The sequence below is a fragment of the Balaenoptera musculus genome, chromosome 12 (assembly GCF_009873245.2).
Source record: "Balaenoptera musculus isolate JJ_BM4_2016_0621 chromosome 12, mBalMus1.pri.v3, whole genome shotgun sequence".
NCBI lineage: Eukaryota > Metazoa > Chordata > Mammalia > Artiodactyla > Balaenopteridae > Balaenoptera > Balaenoptera musculus.
Genome location: NC_045796.1, coordinates 22,801,314 through 22,826,861, shown reverse-complemented (window position 1 = coordinate 22,826,861; position 25,548 = coordinate 22,801,314). Strand labels below are relative to the sequence as shown.

At 34.9% G+C, this 25,548-nt stretch overlaps 1 protein-coding gene across 10 annotated transcripts in view; it reads left to right on the top strand.

Moving 5' to 3' along the window:
- Positions 1-25,548, top strand: part of ADGRG6 (adhesion G protein-coupled receptor G6) — a 134,031-nt gene that overhangs the window by 65,014 nt on the left and 43,469 nt on the right. For 4 of the 10 annotated variants that reach the window (XM_036871050.1, XM_036871054.1, XM_036871058.1 and 1 more), the window contains 6 exons: positions 604-1,227; positions 9,549-9,623; positions 11,895-11,978; positions 17,917-18,002; positions 21,206-21,258; positions 22,268-22,330. In XM_036871050.1, the coding sequence (XP_036726945.1) occupies positions 604-1,227; positions 9,549-9,623; positions 11,895-11,978; positions 17,917-18,002; positions 21,206-21,258; positions 22,268-22,330 (985 nt within the window). The remainder of the gene's footprint in view (positions 1-603; positions 1,228-9,548; positions 9,624-11,894; positions 11,979-17,916; positions 18,003-21,205; positions 21,259-22,267; positions 22,331-25,548) is intronic. The other 6 variants (XM_036871053.1, XM_036871059.1, XM_036871057.1 and 3 more) reach the window with 3 other exon arrangements.

Below are 25,548 nucleotides of genomic sequence, written 5' to 3'. Positions count from 1 at the left end.
GTAAAAGAAATATAGCTTAAAGTGCCATTTTTGTTTGTTTTTTTACCCGACTCCCTCTCCTCAGTGGAATTGTCTTTGCCTTTGATCCTAAAATAACCTGGTGATGGGGAAGAGAAGTAGGATATGGGGTGTCTGAAGGGAAAGGGTAGCACAGGAATGTCTGGGAAGGGTGAAAGTTAATGAAAAATGGAACTATTGGCTATTATGTTTAGAAATTATTTGAAAAGAAACATAGTTTTGAAAATCATAATGTATAAACAGAACTTTCTTGAAACCAGTAGGTTCTTTAATTCCCCCCCCCCCAGATCAGGGATTTAAAAAAAGAAAAAACCTGTCACCTTGACAGCTATAATTGGAAGGTTTAGGTGTGAGAGCCAACCGTGATTAGAGTTAAAATGGGTGGGGTTTCTTATTGTTATTGGTATAAGGTACTGGGTTGGTGAAAGAGAGTGGTGGACAGAGAAAGAGGAGAGTGTGGGACGAAGGGTGAGTAAAAGCCAATTAGTAGAGAGTGTGGAGGGGTTGGCTGTATCAGACATTTTGCATCTCATTAGTCCATGTCTGACGTTAACAGGCTTTATCTGTTACTGTGTTTTGTCCTAGTTGCCGTGTCCTTAAGGAATCAAAAGGTCATTTTACCCCAGATGCTAGATACTTACCAGGTATCTCTTGCAAAAAGTGTCTCTATTCCAGAGCTCAGAGCTTTCACACTCTGCTTTGAAGCAACCAAAATTGGCAAGGAAGACAACGAATGGACAGCTTTCTCCTACTCAGATGCATCCTTCACACAATTGCTCAGTTTCGGAAAGACCAAGAATGGCTACTTTCTATCTATTTCTGGCTCCAAATGCTTACTAAACAGTGCGTTACCTGTAAAAGATAAGGAAGACATTTTCACAGAAAGCTTTGAGCAGCTCTGCATCGTTTGGAATAATTCTTTGGGATACGTTGGTGTAAATTTCAAAAGAAACTATGGAGCAGTTTCATGCGATTCTACCATTAGTAAAGTTATTCCTGGGAATGGGAAATTGTTGCTGGGCTCCAATCAAAATGAAATTGCCTCTCTAAAAGGGGACATTTATAACTTTCGACTTTGGAATTTTGCCATGAATTCCAAAATCCTCTTCAACCTCAGCTGCAATGTGAAAGGGAATGTGGTAGACTGGCAAAATGACTTTTGGAATATCCCAACCCTAGCTCTGAAAGCTGAAAGCAACCTCAGCTGTGGTAAGTCTGTGGCATAGTCACTCTTTTTTTTTTTTTCATTGTTCTATGAATATGTTTGTCAACAAGAAATTATATAGACACACGTATATGTGTGTGATTACCAGCCATACATATTCAATCAAAGCTTTAGTCCTACCATTTTTAAGTTTTTCCTATATCATAAAATATCAAGTGGTTTATACCTAATATAAACAATTGTGTACAATTATTGTGTCTCAGATAGAAATGTTAACCCCAGGACTAAAACAAAAGAAATTAATAAGTTACTGTTTTTAATCATGAAGATGATACAGTGAAAAGCTGACCTTTGTCATCCTAGAATGAAATTTCCATAGCATTACTTAAACAACCACCACCTAAAAGAATGGTATTTACTTAGCCAATATTAAAGATTGTCCATTTTATGGAAAATCTTGATAATCAGGAACTATCAATTTTCTTTAACTTTTTTCTCCATTTATTTGAAAATGAGCATTTGTTGTTTGTTAAAAATACTCTTGTCTTTTTGGTTGCTCTTTGGGAGACTTTAAATGTGATATTATTCTGAGTAGCTAACTGCAAAATATTTAGGGAAATAATTCTATGTTACAAAAATTATATGAAAATAAACTTCTATCAGTTATTCTCTGTGTACATAAGTCAACTCTGGAAGTCCTTATTTTACTGTAGGACTGAGTCAAATATAAAAAGTATAAATTTCATTATCAATTTTGAATGTCATATGACTAAATCTAAGGTGTTGATAATGTATATTTTTTTTAGTCACAGAGATAACTGTCAATAAAGGAGGGAAAGAAGGGGCCTAATATTCAAAAGTCATTTGTATGTGACTTTGGAGGGAATTCTATCAGAGCTTCATTCCCAATACTTTCAACAAAGTAGGACCCACTGTGAAGACCTGAGGTCACCTGCCCTGTTTCCCTGACCTGCGTTTGCCCTTCCAGCCTGGTGGACTCCTGTCACCTACCCCTCTGTGGGCCACTCATCTCTCCGTGTGGTCTCTGGTGCTCCTGCAGATGGTGGGAGGCAGTTACGTGATGTCGTTTGAGAGGTGTTTCCTTGTGGGTTGTTGGAAAGAGGGTAAACCACAACCCTGTTCCAGGAGACCCTGGAACTTTGTAAGAGTTAGTGGTGTTCCCAGCATCCTCTCATTCTGAGATTAGCTACAGAGAACAACCTTCAGGGACTCCTGAGAAGTCTTTCACTCAGCAAGGAAACTGAGAATATCAAGTGTGTGTGTTTGGTGTGGCATGGGAACAGTGAGGAGAGGACAGTGGTGTACTTCCTACGTTCGAGGTGATTATCTTTAGTCTAGGGACCTGTTTTCATCATATCCTTGGCCATTATTAAAAACTCATAATACAGACTATTTAATATTTGCATTCCTGTGGGTGAATATTTGAGGACTATGACAGCCAAAAGAAAAAAAAGAAAAAAGGATTTGGCTAGTCATATTAATAATGGCAAAATACTTAAATTATACTTAAATTGAATATATATTATGTTCTAGGTACTGTTTTAAGTGCTTTATGCATGGTAACTTATTTCCTACAACATAGATCCCATGATGTAAGTTTTGTTATTAATCCCATTTTGCAGAAAGAGATTAAGTAACTTATCCAAGGTCATTTAATTAATAAGTGGCCAAGCCAGGAATTGAAGTCAGAAAGTTCAGTTTTAGAACTGTGTTCTCTTAGACTGTCTTTCAGAATAAGCAGGACTAGAAGATGAGATGTAGTACTAGAGTAGGCGAGTCACTTCTTGCCCAGATGAGGAGTACAAAGGTCCAAGAGCTGTCTCTTCTGCCCAGAAAGCACTGCTGGCCAAAACACTAGCTTTCCCAGGTATTAGCGTGGTATTTGTATTAAACAAAATAAGGTTTCTTCCCTGCAATGCTTCTTCGGTACCTTAATATAATAAAATGTGAGGGCTGTAGTATACAAGAATTCCTAAACTTATTTTAAGAAATCCTCTAGACCCGGGGTTGGCAAACGAGGATGTTTTTGTAAATAAAGTTTTATTGGAACACAGGCATGCGCATGAGGTTTTTTATTGCCTGTGGCTGCCTCTGTGTTACAACTGCAGAGTTGACTCTGAGATGACATGGCCCACCATCCTAAAACATTTACTGTCTGGCCCTTTAAGAGAAAATCTGCCAACCCCTGAAACTAGACCAAAAACATCAAAGGGTCTAGTTTTCTGAAGCACACACTTTGGACAATACTGGAAAAGACCTGCTAGATCTTCTGGGCCAGAGATAATAGACCAGTCCCACCGGGGCTAATTTAGCCCTTAGACATAGGTGGTGGTGGCAGCACTGATTTGTTTTCATTTATTTACATTTGTTCCACGCAATGCTTTTAAATAATGATTTATTTCCAACATTAAAAAATTTGATTTCACATAAAAATGAATGTTTGGATTCTCTGATAAACAAAAAATGAACACTAGTCTAGTGGTTCTGCCTGACCAACGCAGCTTAAGCTAAGTGGTGACCACCCCCTTTGAAGGGGCTTTCCAGGTCCCCTCGGCCCTTAGCACCCTCCTTACTCTCCCCACGCCAGCCCCCGGTAGATTGACTTTGGCCTGGGTAGGCACTCATGTTTGAGAATCCCAATTTAGGCCACGCCTTTCACTTTATAAAGGGCAGGAAACTGAAGCTTAGAAAACATAAGTGACCGAGGCAGTTGGTAGGCTAAAATTCTTGTCTCCTGTCCCCGTGCCCAGGGGTTATACTTGGGAGTCCTCATATTTTCTTTAACACGGTCTTTAAAGCTCCTTTCCAAGCCTTACGATTACTGGAAAGCATCAGATATGTGCTCGTGGGGCTCAGCCATTGGTAAGTTTTCAAAATGACTTCAATCAAAGGAGTAGCACAAGCTTACAGAGTCAGTGTCTGAGTTCCTTTAACTTTATAGTCATCTTCTTGACATTCCACAATGACGCTAAACACCCCCATTCCGTACAGTCAGATATCCTGGACTGTGTATCAGGACTAATAACGGGAGAGGGAGTTTCCTGCTGCTTAATCATAAGCTTTGGGAGTTGAAGAACCCAAGTCACTTATTAACTGACAGGAAATACCTGTATCAGAGATTATATCTAAGCTTGTTAGCTAAGCAAAACTTGAATAAGTGAAAAAAAGTATGCTCTATTAACATTTTAACCTTTCCTTTTTTCCAGAACACTGTGGCTTGCTGTTTATGGTAATGGTAATTTCCCAAAACTAATGATCAGTACAGTAGCCAATGGGAAAATAGAATTTCATGCCTAACATTCCATTGGCTTGACAATGTCTGTTAAATATGAGCTTTCATTCCAGAGTCAACTTGTGATAGAAAATGAATAGATTTTCCAAAGGTCTATTGCTAAGTAAATTTTAATATGAAAATAGGATGGTAGAACAGAACTGACTGCATTTAACATTAAAGCATCCTGTCGTTTGTTTCAAATATTAAGTATCCTAACCTTAATAAAATCAATATTTTATTTATAAATGTTTTAGTGATTTCATAATTGGACTTTTGTTTTCCTATGCTGTTCTAAGTATAGTTAGGGAATATACGTAATTAGGAAATTTCCAGCACGTTTTTTTTTTTAATCATGGTTAATCTTGTCAGTCCTTTTCAGAAAGAAATGCTTTATTTAGCAGCAATTCCTTTTCATTTTATATCATCATTCTTTTTCTTTCTTAGGACAATTTTATTAAACAATGCTGAGTTTTATAACCTCCGTGGATAGACAGTTTCCCTAATGGACTCTTTAATCATAAGTGCAAGTATTTGCCTGCATTATGATTCAAGTTTAGATACTGGCTAATGTCCATCAATTTTCACAAAGTACAGATAGTGCCTTCTATACCAGTTATATTTATTTTACTGATGACTGCTTTTTCCTGAGTGCTACTGTGTAACTCAATGAAGAGTCTAAGTTCAAACAAATTACATTTATTTAACAAGCATTTATTAATCACTTCCATTTATTAACCACCATGGATGTAGAGATAAGACACAGTTCACAAGTACCCAAGTTTGATGTTAATTCTTTTCTAGAAATTTCTGGATTTGGACCGACTGTTGTTTCCCTCTCTGAAATTTTATGCTTAATTACCAAGGCTTCATCAACTCCTGGATTCCTACCCTTTCATTTTCAATTATTGCAGTTTTGTCCCTCACAGCCATAAAACTCTGATTCACTATTGGCTCCTTCCTTTCATTCCTAACAAATTACTGAGTGTAACATTTTTAGATGACTGAATTTTTTTTAAATAATAGAGATGAAATCACTGATCTTTACAAAGGATGTTATTCTTTGAAGATGCCCAAACTCTTTATGCACATAAATGGCATCCAAAAATAATTTTATTTTAAATATATTTATGAAAAAAATAAATTCAATTTAGTAACAGCTGCAAAGAAGGAGTTGAAAGGGATTATTATTTGTCTTATTAGTGCAACTCACATGAGAGTTTAGCACTGTCAACTGTTATTTGGATTGTCATTAAGTTGGGTGTGAGATGGGTTATTGGCTACTCAGTCTTTTTTCACTACAACTTGGGTAAATATTGACTCCTTTCAGTAGCAAGATTTTGGAAGAACAAAAGATAGAGAAGAAAGATTAACAGCTTTACAGCTTTTCATCAACTGCCCTTTCTTAGAGATTACTTTTTTTTTAAGGAAATTTGTCTTTAAATTTTGCAGTTAATATTAAGTGAATACCTTTAAACCTTAAATTTTGCAGTTAATATTAAGTGAATACCTTTAAACCTTAAATACCTTTAAATATTTGGTAACCACAAATATCAGTGAATATACATAGGTCACATTCTGAAAAAAGTTCCTTAATGATAAATATATTAATAGCCAAGACAAAGAATTGTCTCTTTTTCCTTAACAATCTTCTGGTTTGTAAATCTGTCCACCTAGAAAAATTGATGGGGAGAATGACTTTTCTATGCAGATATGCTGAAAATGGAACTGGGTACAAATAAAAAGATTGTGCACATTTTTAATATTTTATGTATTTGTTTCTGTAATTTGGTATATTTGTAATGTAAGTTTTCATTTATCAATATTCCGGACCTTTCTAATTAAATTTGTCACTTGTATTCAAACCATTTTCACTGAAACATGCTTCAAATTTAATTTCTGTTGCTATACTGAATCATCATAAAATAGTGTTCATAAAGTATTTATAAAGCAATGTCAATTTGCTAAACTAAAAGTACCCAAGAAGGAACAACTGATAGTTTAATACTGAGAAGTAAATGTTACAATTTTCCATAACAAGCATGTCACATGATGAAATTTAGACTTGCTTACCATACAACGAAACTGATGAAATGTTAAAGAAAATTGTTAAATATCTTACTCTAAATCCTAACTCTCCTGATTTTCTCTCCTTATTTCCACCTCTCAGCTCTTTGATATCTGCGGTGGAAATGTAGTTAGCCTGAAAACTTGCTTTCCCACAATGCTGTCCCCTTATCTCCCTTTGTCTTCCAGAGATATTGTATCAGTGCCGGAAGTGGCCTTAGGAGCCTTTGTCTGCCAACATTGTGTGGAATTTGAGAAGCACAAAAACTCAGTCCAAGGGTCTCCTCTCTTGCATGTTATAGTGGCTGAGATTTCCTCAGTCATTCTGAGTTTTAAAAGCTTTTTAGTTTTCAGAAGTTCCTTACTAAAATATAAATACCTAAAGGAGAAGTAAGGTCATGCAAGAAGGGGGCATGATGGGAAGGAATAATGGGCAGAAAACATTCAAGATCAAATTCTAGGCTGGCTTCAACTTCTGCCTCCTCACGTGCTCTTTCTCCATAGTACACAGATTAAGTTTTTAATCGGAAACACACACCACCACACCCCCCCTACCCCGCCCGCCCATCTCTGCTTCCTTTCGTAGCCAAGCTTCCTATTTTTGCATTCACTTCTCAAACATTGGAAATCTAGAGTGCATGATTCCCACGCTGCTGAAGAGAATTTCTGTAGAGCTCTTGTCAAAATTCCAGTGCAAAGTGAAGGGTCTTCTCAGTCTTTATCATTCTGGACCTTTCTGTATACTTGATGGTGGCCACACCCTCCATGAAACTTTGTTCACTTGAATTCTGTAAAATCACCTTCTACAAGAGCTATTTTTGTCTTCTCAAATCTATAGCTTTTTTTTTTTTTAATCTGAAACTTAAATATAGGAATATCTATGGTTCCATCAAACCTTCTAGCTCAGGTGATCCCAGACACATCTATAGCTTCTGTGGAGTACTTCCTGGCTAGGCCTCTTACAAAAACATGTACACCGTGTACCAGATGTCACACAGGTACCTCAGTTCCTATTACTGGATGTACTGTTTAGCCCACCCACCCCACCTAAGTTTGCTTTCCTTCCAGTATTTACTATGTCCTTTTATGAGATCATTGTGTACCAATTTCTCAAGTTGGAAACCAGAAAAATTCTTCTATTCTTCCCTTTCTTTCTCTGTTCTTCAGTTAGTCACTAAATAAATCCTATATATTCCATCTTCGAATGTCTTGTATCCATCTCTTTCTGTCTATCCTCACTGTACTTACGATATCAAGCCTGAATTTTTGGTATTATTCATGCTTCTTGTATCGCCTGTCTTTTAGCTAGTTATGGAGCCTCAAATGTGATTGTTTTTAAATTTAAGTCAATTTTCTCACCAAGCTCCCTTTCATTTTTTTCCCATTTACTTCAAGGAAGAGTTCAAAATGTTCGCAGTCGTTCATATTGCATTCAATAATTTATTCAGAGGACCCACCTACTATGTGTGTGGGATATGCCATTGGAAGAAAGACACAAAGTCCGGGGACTCATAGTGCCTGCATTCTACAAAGCCCTCCACAAGCTGTCCATCACCTATATATCTGATCATTCCTACCAATTTGCTATAAATGTCCAATTCCAGTAATGCCATGCCATCTGGGTTCCCAGCCCATTTCACTGCCTTCTTGGTATATGTTTCAGTAATTCTGTCTGCTAGTAATAACCATCTCTAGTCTCTTCTCCCCTGATCAGTATAGTGACCACTCATATTTCCGGTTAATGTTTGTAATGGATTTCCTATTCACCCTTCTCACCAAGCTGCTGGTCACATCTTCCTTTTGGCCACTATGCATCTATATCACTCAGAGAACTGTGAAGCCATTTCCCATTCATGCCTCTCTGAGAGCAGAGGCATTGTTTTAAAGCATTCTTCTAGCCTCTGTGTCTCACACACTTTAAACAGTGAGTGAATGTTTATTGGATGAACATGTAAAGGTCTGTGATGAGATCTTCTTGCCAGTTAACATGGCAGGGCTGCTGGAGGCCGCAGGGTTGAGTCTTTCTGAGATAACATGATTCCTTCCTTGGGCCAGCTGCCTGAGGCAATCAAGAATGAAGAAACCACGACTCCTGAGATGCTGCTAAATTGCTGGGATGCTTTCTAATTATGCACACAATTAACCTAATTAGACATCTTTTGTTGGCTCATGTCCCTGCTCTGACTTCATGTACCATTCCCACAGGAAAGTTTGGAAAATGTTTAAACATTAGAATGTAGTCACTATTATAGAAATGTTCTTTAAAAATTAAATATATGTGTGTATGTATGTGCATGTATATATATTTGTATTTATTCTTCTGTCTTTATTCATAGTACAATATGCTTTGCGATAAGTTTAGCCTATCTTCCTCAGCCTCAACCTGTTGGTAAAAGTCTGTTAATAGCCAGAGGGAGATTTAGTGCAACAGAGAAAAATCCACTACTCCTACTAGAAAATCAGCTCAAAATTTGTTTACTGCTGAGGATGAGTCAGGCAAAGCTTGAAATAAAAAGACACAGAGACCAATAAGTTTCCAGTCACGGAAACTTATTTCTGGAATTGCAGCTAACATGTGCTAGTGCCTATGAACCAAAAACTTGCATTTTATGAGCGTTAGTAACATCCAAGTTCACTTTTGAAACTTATCTTTTATGTTCTTATTATTTCATTTGTATGAATTTCCACCAAAGCCTTATAATTTATTATGCGAAAAGGCCCTGAACTTTTTATTCACACTTTAAGGGGCAGTAGCACTTATTTTCCTTTCATGTGTGCATGGGGCCAGTAGATTGAGTTAAAGATTTTGAGGGAGATTTCAGTAGCTTGATTTTACATTTGTGGAAATTGATACATAAAGATCTTTAGAGACTTTCTTGATGTTGGAATATTACTGGTGGACTCTTCCAGGGTTGCTCCTATTACACCAACCAGATGATTCATGATATTTTGGGAGGGTTACTATAATTAAATCATAAGTCAAATTTGTACAATCTTTCTTTGTTGATCGAGGTTCCTACCTGATCCCGCTCCCGGCAGCAGAACTAGCCAACTGTGCAGATTTGGGGACCCTTTGCCAAGGTAGGGAGTCAACATCGTCCTCTGGAGTCTCTGTTTCCTACTTGCTATTTTGGAAAATGTAGTTGTCATTGTTTTGAATTTTATCTTTTCACTTGAGAAGCCAGAAACCAGCAAAACCAGAAGAATTTCTGGCTGTGTTTTAGTTGTGTGGGTGTGCAGTGTAGAGAAGGAATGCATTCACACACTGTATGACCACATTTCATAAAGCACTGAGTTTTTTAAATGTGAATGATTATATGCTATTAGGAAAGGTTGACTTCATTTTTTCCCTCGATTTGGTCTCAAGAATATTGTCCAGTATAATATAGCCATACAATATTTTGAAAAAGTATTCATGTTTAAAAAACAAGGGGAAAAATTAAGTTGAATAGTTAGTTGAGACAAGGCCATGAGGCAATTTATGATGTGCAATGTAACTTCAATATTAAGATGAAAATAGTTTGAATGTATGAATAGTTTGTATGTAAGATAAAAATAGTTTGAACTAATATGAGTGTACTTTTATTAATTATTATAATGCATAATGACTATACTATGGTCAGTATATATATTACGTACTGAATGGTTGCATGCTAAATAATCCATAGTCACATAAATTTTAAAATAATAATATATTTTGCTTTAATTTTATCATGCTTCTTCTAATTACCCATGACCCATTTTCATCCATTTATTCTATTATATATTTCTTTTTGAAGTAGCATTTCTTTGTGCCACATTAAGAATCATGACCATGCCTTTTGTAAAGCGGGATCTTTTATTAAGAGGATCATAACATGAAAGTGATGGGGGTTAGAAGTGAGATTGAAGGAATAGAAACCTAAGCTCTCTTCTGTAGCTCCAGTGCGGGAGTAGAGTAGGCAGGGAGAAGGGGTGTAATTCATTATTATCTTTGTTTCCTTTCTGAGACATTATTTCTTGATATTATTATTGATGAATACCCTAAGAAAATAAAGTCATTAAGTAGCTTCTTTCTATGAACTCAGTGTAGTTTTAAAATAGTTATATGAAATAGAAAAAAGCCTTAGTTTTGCTTAATTCAAGGTGTGAAGATTTTTTTTTAATTTTTATTTTGTTTTTTTCTTTTAATATGAGGTAAGAATGATTCCTTGGGTCAAAGGACTAGATGCCCAGCTTTTTTTCCCCCTATGTCCTAAATGACCAAAAAGCATTTTCATATTCATTGATGTATTTTGCATTAAATAAATATAACTGATTGTTCATAATTTAAAAATATAAAAGACTTTCAAAAAGAATCCCCATTCTTAAGTGTTATATATTACTTTGGAATGGAAAATTATTTTAGTTAAGAATACACATTTTGAATAAGGAATTCAATATTTTCTAAAGAGCCTTCAGAAGGTAAGTCTTTTTATAATCACTGAAATGTTTTAAATTTAGGTAATTTTTTTCTAATTAAGAGAAATACGTAACAAATGGTTATTGTACATAGAAAGGTACATCTTATACAAATATACTCCTAAGGTAAACTAAAGGAAAATTATGTGTATAGTTATTTTACTACTTACATTGTTCCTCCAGAATTTCTTGGAAAGGGTTACATAAGAGTTACATAATGGGTTATAACCCATTACATAAGGGCTTAATCTTTGAGAGTTTTAGTAATATCAGAAGCATAGCCTTGACATACTGTTTTGAAAAGTCCCTCCTGTATGACTTGCCCTTATGAAATCCATTTTATCCATCAGTGTGTAGTAAAGTTTTGGGGATCTTTAGATGATTGATTTCATCTATACATTTCATTCTCTTTTGTTTTTCTTTACATTTACCTTCTCTAGGAGAAGTGCATTTTCCCCTGAGATTTTATTTTGCTAGTCTCAGTATATCAGAAAGACTGACTTTAGATAATTTTCAAGCTGACAGGTGCTGTACAGGCTTCCTTCTCTAACCTTTCTTTTTACAAACTTAGCAGACTGAGTTCTGGATAAGGTTTAGTCATTTGCTGTGTGGTCATCAGCCTCTTGATGGCAAACCTAGATCTAGAATCTAAATGTTCTTTCTCCATTCCCTTTGTGCCGGTTCCAGACTCTTATACAATATGGTATGAAAGGCCATGGGAACAGATTCTTAATGTGCCATAGAAAGCGTTGCTTCATTTTATGCATTATAACCTTGGGACTTGTGTTTAGTGGCAAGAAATGGTTTCCATTCCTCCTCTATATATTTTCATGCATTAACCATAGATTGCTCATCCATATTAACTTTCATGTGCTCCTTGCAAAATTACATCTTTCTCATCTTTATTACCAGCTACTGTAAACTCTCCTAGTACTACACCACCCACTGTCACCACTAACATGCCTGTTACTAATAGAACCGATAAACAAAGGAATGGTAAGAAATCATTATCCTTTATATTTGTAGTATGTCTGACTTGATGAAAAATTGTATTATAAGGGTGGAAGTTATCTAATGTTCCAACAAAGTTTCTATTGTTAGAATCAATTGGTACATTTGTACATTTGTAAGACTAGTAAAATAAATATCACTTGACTCCCTTGAGTTCCCCATTCTAATGACCAATGGAATGAGTACGTTTCTAGTGCCACGCTTCTGCACTTTTAGCTAAAATTTCTTTCAAAGGAAGCTTTAAGAGAAAAGCATTAATTTAAAGGAATTAATTTGCATTATACTAGAGATCTGAGAAGAAAAATATTCATCACATTCTGTCAGATTATTCTCTAAGGAAACTAGTTTTTAAAGCATTTTATAATCTCAAAAAACTAAATAATTTTAGTAATTTAATTTCTCACTAAGGCCAACTTTATGTTCAAACATTTGTGACAGCTAAATCATTTTTATATGGTAATACTTTGCTCTCTGTTTTTATTTGTTGAAGAATAATGGTTAGAATGTGATTGTATATCAATTAAATCATAAATCAATTATCGACTGACAAAACTTCAAGTAACTGCCAATACCTCCTGTTTTTTCCCTCTATATATACATGTTTTTGTTTATATTATTTGTAACTTGCAAATATAGCAGTTACATAAGATAAGAAATGAACTGGAGAAATGCCAGGTGAATTGAGTTATTATTTAATCCGCTGCCTATATTAACTACAGTGCATAGCCTTTTTGTAATTCAGAGTGAGTGATTTCAGTTTCTTCTAAAAAAGAGAAATTCCAATCAGGTGACCACACCATTGCTTCAAACACAGTAGTATTCTCAAATATGAGGTATTAGAAACAAAGGAGGGGACTTCCCTGGTGGTGCAGTGGTTAAGAATCCGCCTGCCAATGCGGGGGACACGGGTTCGAGCCCTGGTCCAGGAAGATCCCACAAGTCGTGGAGCAACTAAGCCTGTGTGCCACAGCTACAGAGCCTGTGCTCTAGAGCCCACGAGCCACAACTACTGAGCCTGAGTGCCACAATTACTGAAGCCCACGTCCCTAGAGCTTGTGCTCCGCAACAAGAGAAGCCACCACAATGAGAAGCCAGCATACCACAGCAAAGAGTAGCCCCCACTCGCTGCAACTGGAGAAAGCCCACATGCAGCAATGAAGACCCAACGCAGCCAAAAATAAAAAAATTAAATAAATTAAAAAAAAAAAAAAAAAGAAACAAAGGAATTTTCTCAACCCCAATCATTTAACTTGCAAGGCCAAGACATCTGTACTATATCACCAGGGACCAAAACCCAGAGAAAAGAAACCCACATAGTTCATTTTTTCTTTTGGCTTTGGGGGTTACATCAACTTCCTGTACATTTAAGGACATTTAAATTGGAAGTATGGAATATTTTACATGAAACGTAGATATAAATTTCATTAGGGATATAAAGACATCGATTCAGGGAAGCGTTCATGGTTATTCTGGTAGTTACACCAAGGAGATTTATGATGGAGCAAAAATTCCAACAATCCCCAAGAAAGCAACAGCAGCTGAAATTTCCAGTGCATATTTCATATGGACCCCAGCCAGTAGATGGGAATATTATAATTCTGACTAAGTATTTCACTCTTTGTATGAACATACAAAGAGCCTCTGTGGCATTCTCCCTCTAGGACTGGCACATCCTCTGCTGCCCAAGAACGTTTACATGATGCTTCAGAGTCCTTGACTTGGTGGAGTGGAGCTGTATTCACTCAATCATGTCATTTCTGACATTCTTGAAGAGAGCCTTGTTCAGTCCATCTCTCTCTGCGTCATAACCTTCACTGGAGTTTTAACAAAGCAAGCAAATGTTAGAATCAGTTAAAATGGTTTGACTTAGCCACTTTAAAGAAAAAAAAATCTAATTCAGATCATTCTTGATAAAAATGTAATCCTAGCACTTAAAAATATTTTAAAATATTTGAAAGTCATCATGTATTAGAAATAGTCTCAGAATTGTGTACTCAAATTTATGTACCATCTGAACAATTTTACCACATCCTTGAACCACCTCTACTATTTATTTAATAGTTTTTTTCCCCTAAATTGACTCACTTTTTTACTTAAACATTTATATTCATATAAATAAATTAATATCACTGTTGTAAAATGAAACCAGTACTACTTGTTTTAAAATAGAAGTGAAAACAAAATTAAAAAAATAAAAATAAAAAAAAAATAAAATAGAAGTGAAAAGTGAAAGTAAATGTAATGAAAACAATGCTGTTGAATTCTCTCTATATCCTATTGCCTTCTCACATCTCAGCACCTAAAGCCTTCATTATCTTTTTAAAAAGAGGGTAACAAAGGGTTAGAGACACACTGTAATTAAGATTTTTTTTCTTTGGTGTAGTCAAATTTGAAATAATTGAAAAGAGAATTTCTTGTTTACCTTGTGAATAAATGGGATTTAGTGTCATGTCCTTGACTATCTAAGGTTATTCACATACTGTCAACAATTTCAAATATACTTTTCTTATTCCTTGGGAAACTGATGTAGTAAGCATTCTCAGGCCTATGATCTGATATATTAGGGAACCCTGTTTTGTTCACTGTAAGAAAGATATACAGCTATCAAATCTGTTATCTACCTTATCTAGTCCTTTAAAAACTCTGGACTATTAAAGAGATTTACTGAGTTCGTCAATCATGATATGCTGGTGTCAGAAGGGAGAGGGATTGAGATTGTTTGGCAATCAGACATATTTTTTCAGTGTATCAGTCAAATTTATCTTCCTGGCTTTTGTAAAATGTTCCTATCCCCCTGTGTAAAGTTCTTTCTGTTATTTTTCAATAGGATTTTTATCTGATACTTCAGATTATATACTAAGAAAATCTTATCTTCTAAGCTACTTTTCATAAACAGATATTTCAGTATATGAGAGATAATCTAGGTATTCCTGCAAATAACCTTTGTGCCTTCTGCATTACATTCCCAAGAAAAGCTCTTGGACTAATCATTGTTTCCATTCCAAATCATATGTTCTATGCTTGAAACATCACTGTACTGCTGCTGAATATTAGACTTTTGTGAGGTTAGCACAAGCAATCCAAGTAAGGAACTAACTTTGTTAGTCCTTATTATTGTTCTAAAAACCTAACTTACAAGTGTAAATTGTATCATTGCTTCTAGTTTCTCACATATGTTTGACTACTCAAAAAAATTCACTCTCAGGATATTTGTGTGCACCCAACAATCAATCTAGCTTTATATGCCAAGTATCTTAAAGAAATCATGTGTGTAGGATGAACAGGACTCCAGTCATATTATAAATGCCACTGTCATACTATAATTGCCACATCACCAGTTCAGAGGAATAATCTTGAATCTAAAATAACATTTGGTTTATACTTTAACATTTATCTTTTCAAATGTATATTTTAAAGCCTACCTTTTCAAACCTATATTTTATACCCTTGAATGGAGAATAAAGTAGTGTCTGTCATTTCTATATCTTTCAAGAAACTCTCAGGAGAGTGTTAAGAAGATAAAAAAAAGGGAAAGATAATTGGAGAAAGATCTACAGACAGGAACATGTTTTGATACCACATCTGTTATGGCAAGCAGTGGTTTCTACTTTGAAGTTTTGTGTGGCTGGACGAGTTATCTAATTGGAAAAAAGTCTATCAAAAATTCTTCAGGCTTGGATGGCATTAGTAGGACAATACATCTTTTGAAGTGTCTGGAACATATGAAGATTTGTGAATAGCTTTTCTACTGAGACACAATGTGAGTTGTTACATCTATAGGAGAAGGCAAGTTGACTACTAGGAGGACAGGGAAAAGCCTGCATCAGTGTGCCTTAGTTGTGCGTTCTCTGTAATGGCAATGCTTGAGAGAATTATTTTACTGCAGTCCAAAATGTCCCCTCCAGTGGACATTTTATCTTGCTTTGACAATTCATTCTTGGACATTTCTTAGGATTACTTGTTGACTACATTATCCAAAAAGTTTAAATAAGTATAACCAGTAGACACTATTGAATAATTTTGCTAAATATATAAATACCTCATTCTGAGGCTTCTGAAGAGAGACTACTGGAAAATGATCCACAGCACCGGATAATCTCTAACACTTAGGGGTAGGTTCTTTGGTATATTCACATATTTTATTTAGCATAAGCAATGTGACTCTAGGGAGAGTCATATATTTATAAACTGATTTAGGCTGACTCTGATATGTAATGTCTTTCTTATTTATAAAAACTGAATTGGGAAAAAAGTGTGGAAATATTTTAAATTTAAAGAAAAACATCTTAAGCGCTTGGATGCTTCCATAAAATTTCAGAAATGTGAATGATTAAAAATACTGATTTTTAGTATTTTGCAGGATTCTCCTGAGAGGGAAGGAATACAACTCCTAACATAAACACATGCTTTAGGTCTCCATCTAGTGGTAGCTTGTCAGTTACTTTATTGGCACCGGGGAACATGCCCAAAATATCCCTCGGATCCTGACATCAATATAGAATCCTGGACTTCTGCAACTTGAATTTCCTCGCGTTCATTCAGAATGTCCATGATTTGATATGATGAGAGTTACAGTGTAAACAGGTTTTTTTTTTGTTTTTTGGTTTGAATTATTATCATTTATTTTAAATATACTCCTGGAATTATTTTTCATTCAGAATACTTTTTAAAGGAACATGAGGTCAGGATCATTAAAATACCTGAAGAGTTTTAGAAGCTGGAATAATAGTATGCATAAATTAAACTAAATATCCTTGGACTTGTACCAATTTCATAGATTTATATTATTACACCTGGGAGTGGCGATTTATTTTAGCATGAGTTTCTGACCCCGTAGTGGAAAAACATTCCTTTAGGAGTGTGACTGGAATTGGCATTTTGGTAGATTTGGCAGTTCCCAGAGGCATACTTTTGTACTTTTATCTACTACCTCCCCCAAATCTTCATTAAATCTATTTCGCATTGTTTTAATTATATACTTTTACATTTTCTATGCATACTTTTCTCATGTTTGTAAGCATGAAGATAGATGATTGATTGACAATAATGAAGAATCAATATTTTTTTCTCTATATAATCTACCATATTTAAAAAGTTCTTTTCTGATTAGCTACTTTTAGTAAGGTACCCTATAACACACATAGAGAGAGATTTAGTAAACCCTGGCTGGTCAGTTTGACTTTCATTTAAAAAAAAAAAGAAAAAAAAAATATATATACGGCAGACTACTTTAAAGATTGCACCCTGCCACCCCCCCAAAAAAAGCTGAACCTCCTTCTGACATAGGATTTTCTTTTAAAAGCAAGTGAGTCCAGTTAAAATTCCATCTGCAAATATTCTTTCTTTTTTCCCCCTTTACTTGATACAAATGACTACATTTATAGAATTTTGATTAAAAATCTGGTGAAATACAACCCAATAACTTAGTAGAAGTAATTGCTTTAGTGGAGAGGGGAAAGAGGACAGAGATGATAAGGGGCTGTGGGCCCAAAATATGTGATGCCTGTTCTTTTCCAAATTAAGTTCTGCCCATCATCTTACTCAAGTTTTCACATTCCAAACTATCATTCTTCATAATATAGAAAAAAATGATAATTTTTTGTTACAAGAAATCAAATTGTACCTGAAAAATCACCATTTTACATACAGGAGATAGAATTCTATCGAATTAAAAAATACGAAGAAACATATGCAGGTGATAATTTAGAAGCAATGACTTCATAAGAGTAAACTAAATGATAACTATTTCTTAAAAGTTGCAAAGGTCAATGAGAATGAAGTTAAAATATCTTGTAAATTTTCTGTACCTATGTAGAAGGTGTTTCTTTTAAATTGTATGAAATCATGTCCTTGTAAATGTAAGTTGGTAAGTATATGACTGTAAAATATAATTAATGGACTAAATCTTATTTCCAATGGACAGATGGAATTATTTATAGAATTTTCATAGAGATTCAAAACATCCTTCGTCACCCCGAGGTAAAAGTACAGAGCAAGGTGGCCGAATGGGTAAGTGAATTGTAAAATTTCTTTATTGGCGTTAAACCTTTAATCTCTGGAAATCTGGAAAAGACTCTACTGTCTAACTGAATCCACAGATCATACTGACACATAGATACTATTCATTATAAATGTATGTGTAGATATATAAGTGAGATATTGCACTTTTGAATAGAAAGAGAGATACATTTGAATAAGGACAAGAAACTGAGCCTAATAGACTATTATGTCAAATAAGAAAGGTGTCCCACAAATGGAAAAGTATTTTGAGAGGTATATCCATACATTTTCAGCACTTTGTTTTTGTTTTGTTTTTTTAAAGCAGTGAAAGCAGATTTTATTCAGTAACCACTGACAGTAGGAGAACGTGCTGAGCCCCATTCTGATTTGTGCAGATGTGACTGCGGGTTTTAAAGGAACAGTGAGGGTGGAGGGAGGAGGAATGGCAGGGGCTTGAACAGAGTCAGGAAAGTGAAAAATTACAAAAAAGTGGGAGGGGTGGTTGGTCCATAAGAAACCCTTCTGGGGTTGCTAACTGGTACCTATCGAAGTTAGGCTCCTACCCTCCCACAGAGGCTGGGAGATGGGCCCTATCTTCAGGTGTTGGCTGGAACAAGCAATGAATTAATTCATTTGTTCAGCACTGTTTATAAAATTACATTTCTTATTTTTTTATTTAATTGAGTGTTTGATTCAAAAACCACTATATATAAAAAGACATATCATGGGGCTTCCCTGGTGGCGCAGTGGTTGAGAATCTGCCTGCTGATGCAGGGGGCACGGGTTCGAGCCCTGGTCTGGGAAGATCCCACATGCCAGGGAGCAACTAGGCCCATGAGCCACAACTACTGAGCCTGCCTTTCTGGAGCCTGTGCTCTGCAACAAGAGAGGCCGCGATAGTGAGAGGCCCGCGCACTGCAATGAAGAGTGGCCCCCACTTGCTGCAACTGGAGAAAGCCCTCGCACAAAAATGAAGACCCAACACAGCCAAAAATAAATAAATAAATTAATTTAAAAAAAAAAAAGACATATCATGAATATCTTTCACCATCCTTGACACTCATCTGCCTGGAGGCCAACCTGTCTGCACAGAAATCACTGTTAGTTTTTCTTGGGTTTTTCAAGAACTTGCTTGTGAATGTAAAAGAAAATGACTATACATTCTTATTTTTTCCTTTTATATTAAAAGTAGCATATTGCACGCACCATTCCACACTGTACTTATTTTTGTTATTGCCAGATTTGCAATATCAGTACACAGAGACTGTCCTTATCTTTTTTAAAAAAAACAGGGTACAGTATTCCATTATGTGGCTCTCTAGTCATTTATTTAACAAGTTTTCTGCTGATGGATATTTGGGTTATAATTGATTTAACCAGTATTCTTTGGTGAAAATTTTGGTAATTTCCAATTAAAAAAAACCCTAAGCATTTTATTTTCTTATTTTTCTTACAAATACAGCCTAAGGATTAAAAAAATTTTCTTCTTCTCTATAACAATATCAAAAATTTAACTTTCCATAGGTTTCTATTTTTTCTATTATTTTATGTCCTATCTACAGCATACTGTGGGACCATGTACTGTTTTTATGTACTACTACAGTTCAGACAATTTTTGTGAAAAAAGTCATTTGTCATTTGGGTATACATTCTGAAGTAACAAAAATAGGTTTTCGTACATGGTAGCTGTCTAATAAATGTGTCCTTGGTAGCAAAAGAAAGTTAAACCATACAATGAGAGGTAGTGGTGATAAAACTTTATACATACATATATATGTTTATATGTAGATAGATATTGATATAGATAGATATTTGAAGAATGGTAGGAAAACATAGTCTTATTTTTAAAGGCAAGAAAGGGCTTTACTGAATGAGTATAATCTTGCATCTTGTTTTCTTTCCAGCATTCTTCTCTCTGCTTTTTTAAAGTCAGAATGTTTTCAAAAGTAAACTTCTATTTTTAAAATTTATTTTATTGAAGTATAGTTGATTTACAATGTTGTGTTAGTCAAAATATAAAATTCTTTATTTTCATTCTCAAAGGAACCACTTCTAATATTATTAATTCTGTAAATTAGCATTCATTGGAAAGTTTGTGCTTTAGACAAGGTATAATTTTACATTTATGTTTATTTCATGCATGGTTTTCAACATAACATCATTTTTATCTGAAGCTAAACTTTAATGGACACTTTTCCGTTAAGGTGTAAGATACCAGAGCAGATATTAGATAACAGGAAAATATAAGTGGTGTCCCTGTTTCATATTATTACTATTTATAATTTAAAAATAATTTAATTCTTCTTGCCAGAATTTCCTAGAATTTACATTCATTTTAAAAATGCTTACAAGGAAGGCTAAATGTGTGTATGAAACGAGACCTAAAAAACTCTTTGGAGGAGATATATAAGTAAGAGAATTTAGTGTCAGTAAAGAAATGGTGTTTTGTGATTGTATTAGACAATGCATATGGGAGGTTTTTATTTATATTGAGAGGAATCCATTGCTTCATTAAAAAGTCTGGTGCTGAGACCCATAAAAATTTTTAAATGACCACATAACAATTATAATACAGTTCCCCATAATGTTGAACTTTTTTGTTTCTTTAAAGGTTTATATTGTTAACTTATAATTTTTCTTACTACTAATATTCTTATGAGATGGTAATTGCTAGAAAAACATATGTTAATGCATTTCAGTGTTTGTTGAATGAAGAATATGGAAGGTGCGTATTGTGCTCATCTTCCCTGTGTACCCTGTTGGAGCTAAGTTTTCAGTGTTACAGCTAATTTGAAGGCCCATTACAGAGAAAGCCCTTTATAATATGGGCTAGAGACGAAAGTATAGCGTTTGTACACAGCCCAGACTTGGGTTCCGATCTGGGATCTGCTGCTTCTTAGTTGCAACTTGGTCAAGCTATTTCATCTCTATGAAGCTCAGTTTCTTCGTGTAATGGGTGGGAGGACAGTGCAGATAATACCTATCTCATTAGTTGTTGTGAGAATGAAGGAAATAACATTTGTAAGGTTCTTGGCATACAGTGGTCTAGTAACTGTTATCTGTACTTTCTTTCACTGCTCTAGCTCTTCGGAATTTTCCCAGGGTCTTATTTCACTAACACTTTATGGGAGAGAAGAAACTGGATTTAAATTCTTTTAAAAAAATTATTTAAAAGTATTACTCAAACTTATCCTTTTCTATTGTATTTTCAGCTCAATTCAACCTTCCAGAATTGGAACTATACTGTTTATGTGGTTAATATCAGGTAAATGACAGAATAAATTGAGAAATAAAAAGTAGTGTCTAATTTAATACTTCTGTCTCCCTCTCTCTCTCCCCCTTTCTCTCTGGTTATTCCTGCACACACATACATGTAAGTACAGACATACACACCATATTCATAATCTTTCTAAAACAACTCTATATTATATCATTTCTTTGCACAAAAACTTCAATGATGCAGCAATGGTTTTAAAAATTTTGATTGTAGATCCCAATCATTTTTAAAAATGTAGTTTGTACTTCCAAAATATATTTGTGATTTTAAATAAATTGTATATATGCATGTGTGTATATTACTTAACCAATATATTATGTTATAATGTATCATAAACTGAGAGGATAATTAAATATAAATGGAAGTTCTGTTAGTTGCTTCTCACACCCCAGTAGATCATCTAGAGCACCCCCTGGGTTGCATGCACCCCAGTTTGGAGACCATTTTTCTACAAGATATCTACAGTCTGATTGCAACTTGGCTTTTCAAAATTATCTTTCACTAATCTTATATTTAAACACTCCACTGAATCTCTAGCAGATAATGTCATTTACCTGTCTTCCTCTGCACCTTGTTTTTACAGTTTTATACTTTAGTTTCTAAAGTGTATTTGATGAACCCTAAACATGTTTTCTGTGAACCTAAGAGATGTAATAACACAGCAAAAGGGATCAAAAAGTCAAATTAGTTCAGGAGCTAAATTATTAAACAAACTGAAGCAAATTTCTGTATATCCAAGCATCTCAGGTTCTTTCGTGTACTGATATGCATCATGAATCTTAGAGAGAGAGAGAGAGAAGGCACGTAGCTGTCAAGCTTTATTTGGCCATGGAGCTGTTTTGTCTCAGGCATATGAAAGAACTAGGACCTCAGAACACACATTTGCAAACACTGACTTAGAATGTCCTTTCTGCCTCTTTCTCTCACGTCCTCAAATCTTGTTGTTGATCGTGCAGCAGATGAAGTTGATAATGAATGTACTTATTTGTATTTTTAGTTTTCACCTGAGCACGGGAGAGGACAAGATTAAAGTGAGGAGAAGCATTGTGAATGATCAAAGGTAACGCTGACAAAGTCTTGCAGAAAATGTAACATCTTTTCTCTTGCTCTCTGTTTTGACTGTCTGGTAGAGAAATGAAATCAGTGAGGTAGGAGAGAAACATTTCAATCCAGTAGCACATTTAAATTATGTCTTTAGCTCTAGTGGACAGTCTTTTTTCTCTGTAGTTAAAACTGTAATATAGCAGACTGGGTAGAAATGTACATCTGATAAAAAATAATTCAGAAGTAGAACATTTATTAGTTTTAGTATTTCCAGTTTATGATAGCCAATTACCTCTTATTTGAAATTTCAGAGACCTTCAAAGAAAGAAAATAATTATAGTGTTATTTCAAGTAAGGTACTTATGTACAATAGCATCTAATAATATGGGTAATAGATGCTGAAATATTTTCAGCATTCAAAGCCATCAGCTAATTTTCTGAAGTCTTCATTTTTAAATTTATATCAAGGTCATGACTTATGCAGGCAGGTAATTTAATGGATATGTTCACCATATGTAATCAGTTGGCATTTAAAGGCCAACTGTTCTTAAAAAATAATGGAAACTCCTAAATGAAATAAATGTAGTTGTGTTCAGGTAATTGCATCTCCGCAGAATAAAAAAATTAGTTGGAAAGCAAAAGTTCACATCTCTTACTCAGTTTCAATTGACTGAATTAATATTATGTATTTACAACTATAATGATGGAATATATCTCTTTTCAAGTGATACATTCTTACTATGAGAAGCTAGTAATAAAATTTCATATGAGAGTTGACTAGAGAGTTTTCTTATTTTTTTTCTTTTTCTATTCGGCATCTGGTTAGGGAAAGTTGTTTTTTATTTTCTGGAACTGTTCCTTTTCCTTTGTGATCTAAAGAACAAATAATGTACTTAATGTATTTTAACACTGTATTCTTGATGGTAACAGGACTTTTCTCCTCTATTTAGGCAAATAATTTCTTTTTTCCAAACCTTACTGCTAGATCATATTGAGCCTTGAATAATGGATCCAGCAATTATCTGGATCCCTTTGCTGGATACTTTGTCTTGCAATTGTGGCAGCCCTAGTTCAGGGTATCGCCAATGGTATACCCTCTGCAGAGGGCTCAGACTGAGATTCTAACAGTGCAATTTTATAAGAAGAGCCAAATAACATATTTCTCGGAAGTATAAATATATTAAACCAATGCTTCTTGGAAGCATAATCATCATCCCCATCCTCCTCATCATCATCATTGTAACCTTCATCACAGTGTCTCCTTACATTTGCACAGCACTTTATGATTCCAAGCACTGTCACATTCACTGGCTCATTTGCTTTCCTCTCCCAATTACTCCCTGACATAGATAAGGCAGGTAACAACCTGCCCTTTCAACCAGTGACAAAACTAAGACCCAGTGAATTGCCCAAGATCAACCAACCAATATGAAAAGCCAGGATTTCTGACTTTGTGCTCCCACGCTGTAGTCCCACTTAACGTGATTCTTCTACTACCTGACAATACTAAAATCAGCCATCATGAATATATGTCAGCACCTTAGAAACTCTTGTTCAAAAAACATTTAAATTCATGGAATCTCAGTTTCCTGTCTGTCAAACCAATGGGTAATTTTACAGAAAATTATAGGGAGAATGAACTTAGACAATGTATATGGGAAAATCCACACATTTTGTTTTTCTTTGGTATGAACTCCGGCATTGCTTTAAAATTTGTTCTTACTGGCTTTACCTCCCTTTCTTTCTTTCTGCTCGCTGTTTCTTTTATGTTCATGGATGATCCTTTATAGTCTCTCATAGTTTTTGTCCAAACAACAATCTACTAGTCTTCACACACGCTTTTTTCCCAACCTTTTCTTTCAATCGGATTGTAACACTTAACACAGCCCCTAGCTTTAGATAATGCTATCATACTCTATTACCTAGACAGACAGGAAACCAAAGCTGCAGAGACTGGTTTATTCAAATAAAGAACAATTGATAGTAACAACAGATAGAACTGGACTTTACAGAACCATAAAACAGTTTCAGTTTCCAGGATGAGAGAGGAAAGCAACACAGATAAGACCTGTGAAAACGCACCGTCATTCTTGAATTGCTGAATTTGGGTCAGTACCATCCACATTGTACTGTGTTCTCAATATTCAAAGGAAGTTAAAGGTCATATTCCCAACTATAAATTCTCAGTTACTGGAGTGGCAAAGGTTAGTTTCCAACAATAATTTAATCAAGGGATACTTTTTTTTTAATAGGCCATTGAACAAATTATTAAGCTATCACAATTCACCATTATATTTCACATCTATGTTTGTCTCACCCTGAAATATGACTCATATATGAACATTAAGCAGTAAATGATTTTAGAGATAAATAGCTTTTCAGAGTGAATTATGAGAATTGTGAAGTATGTTGTCCTTGAGATTAGCACAGATAGTTAGGGAAAAAATAGGGCTACTTTTAAATTTCACCTAACCTTGAATAGCAAATATTTCACTTTTCTTTTTTTAAGCATCACAAATATGTTAATACTCTATTTCATTTATACTGATACCCACAGAATTTCATAAATAAAATATGCTACTGCCTCTCCACTGAGGACTTCATAGTAAAACAGTTCTACTGAGTTCACTTTGGCATCTTTTGATTTCTGCTCTTGACTACAGCTGTGATTATAATTGAACAGAAAACTATATTACTTCAAATTGTAGAACCAAAGTTTTGGTGGGGCTTTTAGGATATGTCTCTGCTTCCCATAGAGGTATTTTCTTTTTAAAGACATTCAGGGTCAGGCAGTCTATAAACTTCTTCAGTGACATGCTGACCAATCACTGAGTGAATTTCAAGTACTTATTTTGTAACTTTTCAGTGTACAAAGTACTAGTAAATGCTTCATGGAGTTAGAAAATCATTTATCACAATTCTGGAGAAATTGCAATGTATTTGTAAACAATAACACTTAATAATTTCAAAAGTTAAAAGTTTAATCAGATTAGTTGAAATTCTAATTTTTCTTGAAAAACTTTAGTTTTTGCTTTAAAGAAACAATGTGAAATTAACCACAAATATGGCCTTTCTTGCATGTATGCTATAAAACATTACTTAAAAGTATTTCTCAGGTTTCCCTGGTGGTGCAGTGGTTGAGAATCTGCCTGCTAATGCAGGGGACATGGGTTCGAGCCCTGGTCTGGGAAGATCCCACACGCCACGGAGCAACTAGGCCCGTGAGCCACAACT